The following is a 12,340-nucleotide window of genomic DNA, read 5'->3' on the forward strand; positions in this document are numbered from 1 at the left end:
GAAATGAACACTATAATCTAAGCGCAGCGTAACTAATGTTGGAGGAAAATCGTTGGGACATTAAACAAGCTTGTTTTGTGTTTTGTCATTTTCTCTGACTGCCAAAATGAGGGTAAAAGATGGCCGCTTGGTAGACCGATTGTCAAGCATCATCCAATTGGGAAATGAATCTCGTTGCTTCCCAATTGGTGGAGGAAGGCAGGCAGTGAGTCACAGAGTTTGTCAGCTGACAAATGGCTGGAGTGGAGGGGAAAGTCATGTGACAAAACCTCGCCGAATACATTTAATCACCACTTGGCAGCCCTACTAATCGGGCTGCGAAGGGACCCTCTGGGGAGGGGGGGGGGGGGGGGGGAGGCAGTGGCATGGTGATATTGTCACTGGACTATTAATCCAGAGATGCACTGGTCCCAGATCAAATCCCAGCATGGTAACGATGACCAAGAAACCATTGTTGTAAAAACCCATCTGGTTCACTAATCTCCTTTCGGAAAGGAAATCTGCCGACCTCACCTGGTCTGGCCGACATGTGACTCCTGATCCACAACAATGTGCATGAGTCTTAAATGCCCTCTGACAGGGCCTGGCAAGCCATGCGGTTGTATTCATCCTCTACAGAAAATTGGATAAGTCATGCAACCAGATGGACGGCCTGGCATCGACCGAGGCACCATAAATGACAATGGCAAACTCAGCCCGATCGCCTCTGCAAAGTCCTTGTTATTAACGTGGGCGTGGCAGGGTGCTTGTAACACAGTTGGGAGAGCTGTCTCACAGACTCTTGCTTGACATTCAAGTCCAACATCTGCAGGGCACAAGTCAGGAGTATAATGGAATACTCTCCACTTGCCTGGATGAGTGCAGCTCCAACAACAATCAAGAAGCTCAACACCATCCAGGACAAAGCAGCCCCACTTGATTGGCACCCCATCCACTAACATTCACTCCCTCTACCACCAACGCACAGTGGCAGCCGTGTGTACCATCTACAAGATGAACTGCAGCAACTCACCAAGACTTCTTCAACAGGACCGCACAAACCCAAGAACCTTACTATCCAGAAGGGCAAAGGCAGCAGACGCGTGGGAACAATATCACTTGGAAATTCCTCTCCTACCCTAGCCTTACCACCGACGCCCGAATCCCATCAATGAAGAAAAATAATTATTACAGGTACCACACAACTCCTGCACTCACCTGGTAATGACAGATGGCATGACATTTCCCTCAACTTGTTAAAAAATGGTGGATGTGTTTTGGACCTCTCCCCAACCCCCAGTCACATTTACACTTCCAATGTGGCCCTTAATATTCAGTTGTTTGGACCATAACAACCTGCCCCAAAGGCCCTTAGTCCATGGCCCTTAGCAACCAGTCCTTTGGCCCTTAGCAACCAGTCCCTTGGCCCTTAGCAACCAGTCCAGTGGCTCTTAACAACTAGTCCCCTTTGCCCTTAGAAATCAGCTCCTCGGCCTTCAATAACCAACACCACGTCTCGTAGTAATCAGTCCCATGGCCCTTCCCAACCAGTCCTGTGGCTCTTAACAATCAGTCTTATGGTTATCAACCTGTTGCTTGGCCCTTATCAATCAATTTCCCACTCTTGGCTTTAAGCAGTGAGTCTCTGGGCAACCAGCTCCCAAGTGATTAATTGATTATTTCTGTGGTTCAGGATAAAGGGTAAGTGGGAAAGAGTTGGGCAATTTCTGTGGAACACCATTCACTCAGTGTTCAAGCATGCCCCTTATTCTCCTGTCGTCTGCCATTTCAATTCACCATAATGCTCAAATGTCCACGGGTGTCCTTCCTTGGCCTGTGAAACGTTCCAGTGAAGCTGGGTGCAAACTGGAGGAACAAGCACCTCATCTTCCAATCAAGCACTTCATAGCCTTAACATTGAGTCCAACAATTTTAGACCCTGAAATCTCTGTTCCATGTTGACACCTTTCTTAATCTAGTTTTCTAATGTCCCATCCATCCCCCCCCCCCCTCCCCACAGGGCCACCTGTCACTTGTTTTGAAGAGCACTGACCCTTGTTCTGACATTAACACATCCTGCTATCTTACTTTTATGCGGCTATTAGCACCAACTTTAGTCTTTAACACAACCAATAACACTCTCTTTGCCCTGTGCCCATGACATCTTTTGTCAAATCTCTCCTAGCTCCCCACCTATCCCTGACTTTCTGCTCCGCTCCACCCCCTCTTCAGCTCTGAAGAAGAGCTGCATGGACTCAAAACGCCAACTCTGTTGCTCGCTCAGCAGCCACTGCCAGACCCGCTGAGGCGGCATTCCAGCATTTTCTGTTCTCATTGCAGCTTTCCAGCAGTCTGCTTTTACTTTACAGCAAAGTTTATGAGTTGTTGGCTCGACGCAAAGAACTCTCTTGTCAAAACTGACCTGCTTTGAGATGGTTTACACCACAGGACACTTTAACCACAGTCCCTGCGGCTTCGTGTCCGAGAACAAGGGGTTTCTTGACGACCATGTCCGCAAATTTTCCTTCGGACCAGAGGTGGACGTCGGCATTACAGATCCCAACAAAGCCCATCTTCAGCAGCACATCTGGAACAACAGCACAGCAAAAAAAACTAAAACAGTGGACGCTGAACCATTGTGGACTATCAGGGAAACATAGAACATAGAACATACAGCGCAGAAGGAGGCCATTGAGCCCATCGAATCTGCACCGACCCACTCAAGCCCTTACCTCCACCCTATCCCCGCAACCCAATAACCCCTCCCAACCTTTTTTTGGTCATTAAGGGCAATTTATCATGGCCAATCCACCTAACAAGTACGTCTTTCAGGATTTGTGGGAGGAAACCGGAGCACCCGGAGGAAACCCACGCAGGCACGGGGAGAACGCGTAAACTCCACACAGACAGTGACCTAGCGGGGAATCGAACCTGGGACCCTGGCGCTGTGAATCCACAGTGCTAACCATGGTACTACCGTGCTGCCCCACATTGGAGCGTTCAGATCTTGAAGAGAGGATAACGTGGCATTTATGTTTAATTGAAAGAAAGTGTGATCTGACATTTTAATCAGTTAGTACTGCCAATCGAGAATATTGCCGGGGGAGAGGGGGGGAACAATAGTGTTCACTGCACTCTTGGGAGGAAGGGATGCCTGATCGTGTTCCTCAGGCAGGGAAGCCTGGGTTTGCACGGAACTCAACCTCTGAATCTGCCAAATTCTCAACCCGTGAAGCTTCCGGGCTCCTCGACCCTCAGCCAACCAGAGTTCAAGCTGTCAAAAACCGAATGGAAATAAGGCTGGCAGTCTGGTAAAATACTCTTTATTGTCACAAGTAGGCTTACCTTAACACTGCAATGACGTTACTGTGAAAATCCCCTAGTCGCCACACTCCGGCGCCTGTTCGGGTACACAGAGGGAGAATTCAGAATGCCCAATTCACCTAACAAGCACGTCTTTCGGGACTCGTGGGAGGAAACCGGAGCGGCCGGAGGAAACCCTCGCAGACACGGGGAGAACGTGCAGACTCCACACAGACAGTGACCTAAGCCGGGAATCGAACCCGGGACCCTGGCGCTGTGAAGCAACAGTGCTGACCGCTGTGCTACCGTGCTGCCCACATTGGAGCGTGTTAGTCTCCGATGCGCCTTCCAGTCTCATTAGTGGGAAGGTGGTGGCGTTCGTGATATTGTCACTGGGCTAGTATTCCAGAGACCCAGGGTAACGCCGGGGGAGGAGGAGGAGAGGGGGGGAGGGGGGAGGGGAGGAGAGGGGGGGAGGGGAGGGAGGGGGGAGGGAAGGGGGAGAGGGGGGAGGGGAGGGAAGGGGGAGGGGGAGGGGGAGGAGGGGGAGGGGGAGGGGGAGCAGGGGGAGGGGGAGGGGGAGGGGAGGGGGAGGGGGGAGGGGGGAGGGGGAGGGGGAGGGGGGAGGGGGAGGGGGAGGGGGGAGGGGAGGGGGAGGGGGGAGGGAAGGGGGAGGGGAAGGGGGAGGGAGAGGGGAGGGGGAAGGGGGAGGGAGGGAGGGGGAGGGAGGGAGGGGGAGGGAGGGGGAAGGGGGAGGGGGGAAGGGGGAGGGGGGGAGGGGGGGTGCACCAGGTTCGAATCCCACCGCGGCAGGCGGTGAAATTTGAATTTAATGAAAAAAGGGTGGAATTAAAAAGTGTAACAATGAACACAAACCTACTTTTGATTGCTGTGAAACAACACTCATCCGGGTCCACCAATGTGCTTCAGGGAAGGAAATCTGCCATCCTTACTGGGGCCTGGCCCACATGTGATTCCGGACCCACGGAAAAGGCAGGTTTGAGTAGGGGGCAGATGGATACATTTTTCTGCCTTTAAACCCTACCCCAGTTCAATCAAACCCACCTGTTTTTAGGTGGCACAATATCAGCGTTGTTGCAACTGGGTGTTCTCGATTTTAAAGATACTAATAATTCAATTTAAGACAGAGAAGCGAAACAAAAGTATCAAGGGGTAAATACTGAGCAGATGGATAATATTGACGCCTTAGACTGGGAAGAAAGTTCGATTGTTTCCAACCCATTAGCTATAGCAGTGTCCATGGAGAGGATCACAGATAGCAGGTTTACCGTTTCGCTTGGCAGTTTGAATGAAGGACTGGTATGTTCTTCCAGAAACACGCCTCGCAGCCAGAGGGGGGAAATTTGCAGGGCATTGGGATCAAAAAATTAATATTTAGACTAGGCAATCGAGTTGAAAGTGTGTAAACATAGAGCAATCACACGGTAACCAAATATAGACACATTCAACAGAGAAGTTGGGACTGGGATATTAATTAAAGGCAGGCTACATGTTAAATTAAACATATATAAAGTTACAAACCAACACACATTACCCGCATTGGCGAACATAGAGATTCCATCATTTAAGTTCTTCACTGAGGATCCCAACTATTTGGGGAACAGAGAAGCAGGAATAACGTTGGAAGTATTAATGGTTTAAGAAAAAAAATCTCCGCTCTCTTTCAAGAAAGCCGAAATGGGTTTTGAGTTTTTGGTGGTTTCCCGTGTCTTGCCTTACCTTTTCAAAGTGTTCTGGGCTCCTCCGATGCTTCCCACGTGGGGGAATTCTTTTTTATGCTCCTCATCCTATCCTCTTATTGCTGTGGAAGTTTCAAAGCCTTTTGCCCAGCTTTCTGGGAGCAAGCCTTGAACCCATGCTCGTCATCCAGGCTGAAGGATGTTGTGCACCGTTGGATGAGTCAAAGGGGTTTTGTTTAGACTCCGGAAAGCCGGCTAATGGTCTGAGCGATGGAGGGAGACTGCAGAGCAAGTGGGGAGCAAGTAACTCATCAATTCAGATGGAGCTGCCCATCCAACCTAGTGGAGATTGCTCAGAGTGAGAGAAGGGAGCAGAGGTATTAAGATGGCCAAAGCCAACTGGTAGCTCTCTGTGGAAGCCAGGGGGAGAATACTGGAGGTCAACTGTGTGGCCGGAAGACCCCTGGCCAAAGGCATGGAGGGAAAGGACCTCCATTATGCCACGCTCAGAATTCATTGAAGTTGGGGATGAAGCTCAGGTTTTGCAAAGTGCAGATTATTCAGGGTCAGAGAGGGTATTTGTGAAAGTCAGGTGACGCAAGGTGAGAGAGACTGCCCTTGACATTAAGGAAGCATTTGAGTATGGCATCAAGGAGCCCTAGCAAAACTGGAGTCAATGGGAATCAGGGGGGAAACTGTTCACTGGTTGGAGTCATACCTGACACAAAGGAAGATAGATGGTTGTGGTTGGTGGCGGTCAATCATTTCAGACCTGGAACAGCACTCCAGGAGTTCCTTAGTGTAGTGTCCTGGGACCAGCCATCTTCAGCTGCTTCATCAATGACCTTCCTTCCATCATAAGGTCAGACATGGGTATTTTCACTGCTGCCTGCACAATGTTCAGCACCATTCATGACTCCTCAGATACTTAAGCAATCCATGTCATTATGTAGGCAAGACCTGGACAGCATTCATTCTTGGGCTGATAAGTGGCAAGTAACATTCACACAGGTGCCAGGCAATGACCATCTCCAAAAGAGAGGATCTCATCATCTCCCCTTGACATTCAATGGCATTAACATCGCTGAATCCCGCGCAATCTACCTGAGGTTTACCATTAACCATATACAAGGGCAGAGCAGAGGCTGGGAATCCTATAATGATTAACTCATCTCCCGAATCCTCAGACCCTGTCCACCATCTACAGGGCACAAGTCAGAAGTGTGATGGAATACCGTCCACTTGCCTGGATGAGTGCAACTCGAATCACACTCAAGATGCTTGACACATCAAGGACAAAACATCCCACTTGATTGGCACCCCGTCCACTACCTTAAGCATTCACTCGCCCGACACAGGGGTAGACATGTGTACCATCTACAAGATGTACTGCAGGAACTCACCCAGGCTCTTTCGGCAGCACCTTCCAAACCCACGACCGCTACCACCTAAAAGGACCAGGGCAGCAGATACCTGGGAACCCCACCACCTGGAGGTTCCCCCTCCAAGTCACTCACCATCCTGACTGGGAAATATATCGGCCGATCCTTCACTCTCACTGGGTCAAAATCCAGGAACTCACTCCCTAACAGCACGGCAGGTGTACCTACACCACATAGTTCAAGAAAGTGGCTCCACAACCACCGTCTCGAGGGCAATTAGGGATGGGCACCGAGCCAGCATCACCCACATCCTGTGGAATAATATATTTTAAAAAATATATTGCAAGGGCTCAGTTTTTTAAGAAGAGATGGGGTCGAGGGTAGGGAAGGGAAAGAAGCCTCCGGAAGGACGTTGATACTCATACGTTATTGAAAGTTGCGATCCATCATTATCTTCTCAGGGCCACCAGTGATGGGCTGTAAATGTCAGTGTCAACAAAATCCTGTGATTGATGAAGTGGGCAAATGTAGGCACAGTGACGCGGGATCTTCCCCTGCAGTGTAAATGTGGGGGTGGGCCCCCTTCCAGCTGGAGATCCAGGTGCAAAGAAAAGGTCTGAAATATTCCTGTTATAGGACCAGAGAACGATGAAAGCACAGAGGAGGCCATTCAGCCTGGCATTTCTGTGCTGGCTCGCTGCGAAAGCTATTCACTCTCCTCCCACAGGTAACGATCCAATCCTCTTTTGAAAGCCATGATTGAATCTGCCTCAGGCAGTGTATTCCAGGTCCTGAAGAAAAAGCTTTTGCCTCCTTCCTTTCTTTTGCCAATCACCTTTAAGCAGTGTCCTCTGCCACTATTAGCACTATTTGTCACTTAATGGCACCATTAGGGTGCTGGTTTAGCTCACTCGGCTAAATCGCTGGCTTTTAAAGCAGACCAAGCAGGCCAGCAGCACGGTTCGATTCCCATACCAGCCTCCCCGGACAGGTGCCAGAATGTGGCGACTAGGGGCTTTTCACAGTAACTTCATTGAAGCCTACTCGTGACAATAAGCGATTTTCAGTTCATTAACACTCCCTTTTGCCTTATGTCCATGACAAATTTTTCAACACCACCTTTGCCTCGACCTAGCCTGATTCTCCTAATCTGCTCCACCCTCCTCAGTCCACTTTCCAACGATATCATTTTTTAGATTTCTAACTTTCATCAGTGCTGTCGAAGGGTCATTTAGACTTGAAACATTAACTCTGTTTCTCTCTCCACAGATGCTCTAAGTTCTTCCAGCATTTTACGCTTTTATTCCTCAGATTCCTGGCTCCTCCATCGTTGGGAACAGTTTCTTCCCACCCCATGTTGTCCTTACGGATTTTGTATGCCTATTTTGTCTATGCCTGTCTAAGATAGTAAGAAGTCTTCCAACACCAGGTTAAAGTCAAACAGGTTTGTTTTGAATCACTAGTTTTCGGAGCACAGCTCCTTCCTCAGGTGAATGAAGAGGTGGGTTCCAGATACATTTATATAGATAAAGATGCAATACGATACTTTGAATGTGAGTCTTTGCAGATAATTAAGTCTTTACAGGTCCAGACGGAGCAACTGGAGAGAGGGATAATCACAGGTTAAAGAGGTGTGAATTGTCTCAAGCTAGGGCAGTTGGTAGGATTTTGCAAGTCCAGGCCAGATGTTGGGGGGTGAATGTAATGCGACATGAATCCAAGGTCCCGGTTGAGGACGTAGTCATGTGTGCGGAGCTTGGCTATAGGTTTCTGCTCGGCGATTCTGCGTTGTCGCGCGTCCTGAAGGCTGCCTAGGAGAACGCTTACGTGGAGATCAGAGGCTGAATGCCCTTGACTGCTGAAGTGTTCCCCGACTGGAAGGGAACATTCCTGCCTGGTGATTGTCGCACGATGCCCGTTCATTCGTTGTCGCAGCGTCTGCATGGTCTCGCCAATGTACCATGCTTCGGGACATCCTTTCTTGCAGCGTACGAGTATGTACCACGTACCTGGTGGGTGGTGTTCTCACGTGTAATGGTGGTATCCATGTCGATGATCTGGCAAGTCTTGCAGAGATTGCCATGGCAGGGTTGTGTGGTGTTGTGGTCGCTGTTCTGAAGGCTGGGTAGTTTGCTGCAAACAATGGCTTGTTTGAGGTTGCGCGGTTGTTTGAAGGCAAGTAGTGGGGGTGTGGGGCCAGAACAGTGACCACGACACCACACAACCCTGCGATGCTGAAAGTGTTGGCTGTGCTCAGCTGGTTTAGCTCACTGAGCTAAATCGCTGGCTTTTAAAGCAGACCAAGCAGGCCAGCAGCACGGTTCGATTCCCGTACCAGCCTCCCCGGATAGGCGCTGGAATGTGGCGACTAGGGGCTTTTCACAGTAAAGCCTACTCGTGACAATAAGCGATTTTTCATTTCAAAGGGGCGTGAAGGGTTTGAAGGCTATCTAAATACAGCCCACAAAAATTAAACAGGAATGAGTCAGTGGCACACCAGGATTTGCGTACACCAGATAGACCAAAACATTTTTCAACACTGTATAGCTTAATTGGATTGAAGGCCTGTTTTCATTATCAAATGCTCCTGGTGAGAAATGACGCTCTGCAGCCACTGGGAAATCAAAGGGCCAGGAAATAAAATTGTCCATTTGAGTCATTTCTGATCATGGGATTTATTGATAGATAGCAATGATGCTAAAGCTATATTAGGGGCCAGGAGCTGATAGGACTGGCACAAAACAAGTTTGTGCAAGGTTAGCACAAAAGAGGTGAAACAGAATAATATAATTTTATTGTAAACGGGTTCCTGTTGAGAGTTTTTGAATGAAGGGGAAAGATCACAGATGATGCTTTTGACAAGGGGCCTTGCAGCCCCGGGAAACAGCAACATATTCAATATATTGTGGACAGATTAGGAGCGGGGGGAAACATTTGTGCAGCCTGAAGCTAATCAACCGAACGCTCATGGTTTAGAGGTTGAGCCATTTTTCCAAGGGCGTAAATGGGTTGGAAGCAGTTCAGAGAAGGTTGACCAGACGAATACCTGGAGATGGGGGTTGTCTAATGGGGAAATGGAGGACAGGCCACCAGACCTCGTGTCAGCTGCTGCAGCTTAAAAGAGCAAGAGGCCACTTGATTGAAACATTCAAGATCCCGAGGGGGCCCCTGACAGGGTGGATGTGGGGAGGATGTTTCCCTCTCGTGGGAGAATCTAGAACCAGTGGGGGGGGGGGGGGGGGGGGGGGGGTCATGGTTTAAACTTAAGGGGTCACTCATGTAAAACGGGGATGAGACAAACTTTTTTCTCCCAGAGGGCGGTGACTCTCTCCCCCCCCCCCCCCCCTTCGTGAAAAGGCGGTGGAAGCAGAGTCTTCGAATATTTTTAAGGCAGAGGCGGATAGATTATTGATAAGCAAGGTTGTCGGGGGGAAGATGGAATGCATATTTGTGGTTACCATCAGAGCCGGCATGATCGTATTAAATGGCGGAGCAGGTTCGAGGGGCTGAATGGCCTGTTCCCGCTCCTTGTTCCCATGTTTTCATGTTTCACCGAAAGATTTATTCACTCATTCGATTACACACACCCACTGGTAAACAATGAGGGCAATCAAAACACACAATGAGACATCTATAGAGACCTTAGTTGGTAAAACAGACTTACCGCCAGGGCAGAGTTCTGGAACTGGACGTTTTTCCTGTAAGGAGAGGAAATATATCTTTTAAACAGAAGTCAGGTTCCCCCGAGCTCGAGGTAACAGATTCCTGTTACCAGTTACATGTAGGAAATGCCTCAAAAGACAACTAGCTCTTTCAGCAGACCAGTTAAATTAGAGAGAGGAATCATAGTGACACTCAAAATTTCACAGCCCTGCTGGCAAGAGGGGCCCCAGATATCCGCCCATTAACTGCGTTTCTCTCTCCACAGATGCTGCCAGACCAGCTGTGTTTCCCCAGCACGTCTTGTTCTTATTTCAGTTAAATTAGAAGCTCACTTGGGGGGGTCAACTCTTCCCTTTTTAAGCTTTTAGCATTCATTCTCAAAGCTGAGAGGCCAGTTCATTTCCTTGGTTGTCACAATCATATAATTTACAGTGCAGAAGGAGGCCGTTCGACCCATCGAGTCTACACCGGCCCTTGGAAAGAGCACCGTACTGAAGCCCACACCTCCACCCTATCCCCGTCACCCAGTCACCCCACTTAACCTTTTTGGACACCAAGGGCAATTTAGCCTGGCCAATCCACTTAACCTGCACATCTTTGGACTGTGGGAGGAAACCGGAGCACCCGGAGGAAACCCACGCAGACAAGGGGAGAACGTGCAGACTCCATACAGACAGTGACCCAAGCCGGGAATCGAACCTGGGACCCTGGAGCTGTGAAGCAACGGTGCTAACCACTGTGCTACCGTGCCACCCTACAAGGTAGATGGGGAGAGCCGTTTGGACATCTTAGCCGTTCGAGGCATGAAAAAAATCTTACAATTCCCCCATCATTTTCCTCCATCCTGATCCCTAACAGATCTGAAACACTCGCCTCCAACGATCCAATCGCTGAAGACCTTTCCAAGGGTCTAATGGGACTTTTTTTTTACATTTAGAAGCTCTCGTGGCCTGACTCCTAATTGATCTTTAACTTTAGCCTGTGACACTTGATTTCATGTATTAGCAAACACTGCAGAAAAATTAGATATTAGGAAATAGCAGGAGAAGCCCCCTGACTCGACCCGGCCTGACCGATCCCATTGTGGCCTTAACTCTACTTTCCTGTGTGAGTCACCCCATCGCCACCCCCAAACACAACCTTTGGCTCCCTTTTAGATCAAAAATCTGACTCGACATTGATGCCTTCCTCCAAAATGACTTCGACCATATCATAGATACCCTTCTCTCTCTATAATGTATTGTCTCTGTTACACCATTTCAGGGGTTAAAAATCTGTTTCCGCCAGTCTTTCCTCACAACTCAATCCTCGCACGCTGGGAGAATTTTTTATATCTCTTACCTGTGTTATTTCTATGGCATGAATATAGAAAATGTTACCCTGGTTATCGAGCTTGTTCAGCATCTTGTCCATCACTTTTTAATTGGAAAATCAGCGGTGCTTATTTTAACTCTTTACTACAACTTGCTCAGTTGCATTTCGGAGGCTTTTAATTTGGAATACATCCTAGACTGGAGGATGTTAATTTAATTCCAATAACTTTGTCTAGCAAATATGACAGGAAGCAGCCAACCTAAGTCCTTACAACTAGGTCTAAAAAATGCGAATTCATGCCTCCCTGTTACTCCTATCATAGAACAAAATAGAACAGCCCGGTAGCACAAGTGGATAGCACTGTGGCTTCACAGCTCCAGGGTCCCAGGTTCAATTCCCCGCTGGGTCACTGTCTGTGCGAAGTCTGCACTTTCCCCCCATGTCTGCGTGGGTTTCCTCCGGGTGCTCCGGTTTCCTCCCACAGTCCAAAGACGTGCAGGTTAGGTGTACTAGCCATGCTAAATTGCCCTTTGTGACCAGAAAAGGGGTGGGTGGGGATATTGGGTTACGGGGATGGGGTGGAAGTGAGGGCTTAAGTGTGTTGGTGCAGACTCGATGGGCCAAATGGCCTCCTTTTGCACTGTATGTATGGTAGAACATAGAACATACCATGCAGAAGGAGGCCATTCAGCCCATTGAGTCTGCATCCACCCACTTAAGCCCTCACTTCCACCCTATCCCGTAATCCAATAATCACTCCTAACCTTTTTGGTCACTAAGGGCAATTTATCATGGCCAATCCACCAAACCTGCACGTCTTTGGACTGTGGGAGGAAACCAGAGCGCCCGGAGGAAACCCACGCAGACATGGCGATATCGTGCAGACTCCACACAGAGAGGGACCCAGCGGGGAATCGAACCTGGGACCCTGGCGCTGTGAAGCCTCAGTGCTAGCCACTTGTGCTACCGTGCTGCCCGGAAATGAGTCCTTACTCCAGG

General features: G+C 49.1%; 1 protein-coding gene across 1 annotated transcript in view; it reads right to left on the bottom strand.

Annotated features, from left to right (window-relative positions):
* LOC119956917 (sorbitol dehydrogenase-like) overlaps nt 1-12,340 on the bottom strand; it is a 78,986-nt gene that overhangs the window by 61,390 nt on the left and 5,256 nt on the right. The window contains exons 2-3 of the mRNA XM_038784487.1: nt 10,029-10,062; nt 2,402-2,566 (exon numbers count right to left, since the gene is read on the bottom strand). Of these exons, the coding sequence (XP_038640415.1) occupies nt 2,402-2,566; nt 10,029-10,062 (199 nt within the window). The remainder of the gene's footprint in view (nt 1-2,401; nt 2,567-10,028; nt 10,063-12,340) is intronic.

Source organism: Scyliorhinus canicula, chromosome 24 (genome assembly GCF_902713615.1).
Source record: "Scyliorhinus canicula chromosome 24, sScyCan1.1, whole genome shotgun sequence".
Lineage (NCBI taxonomy): Eukaryota > Metazoa > Chordata > Chondrichthyes > Carcharhiniformes > Scyliorhinidae > Scyliorhinus > Scyliorhinus canicula.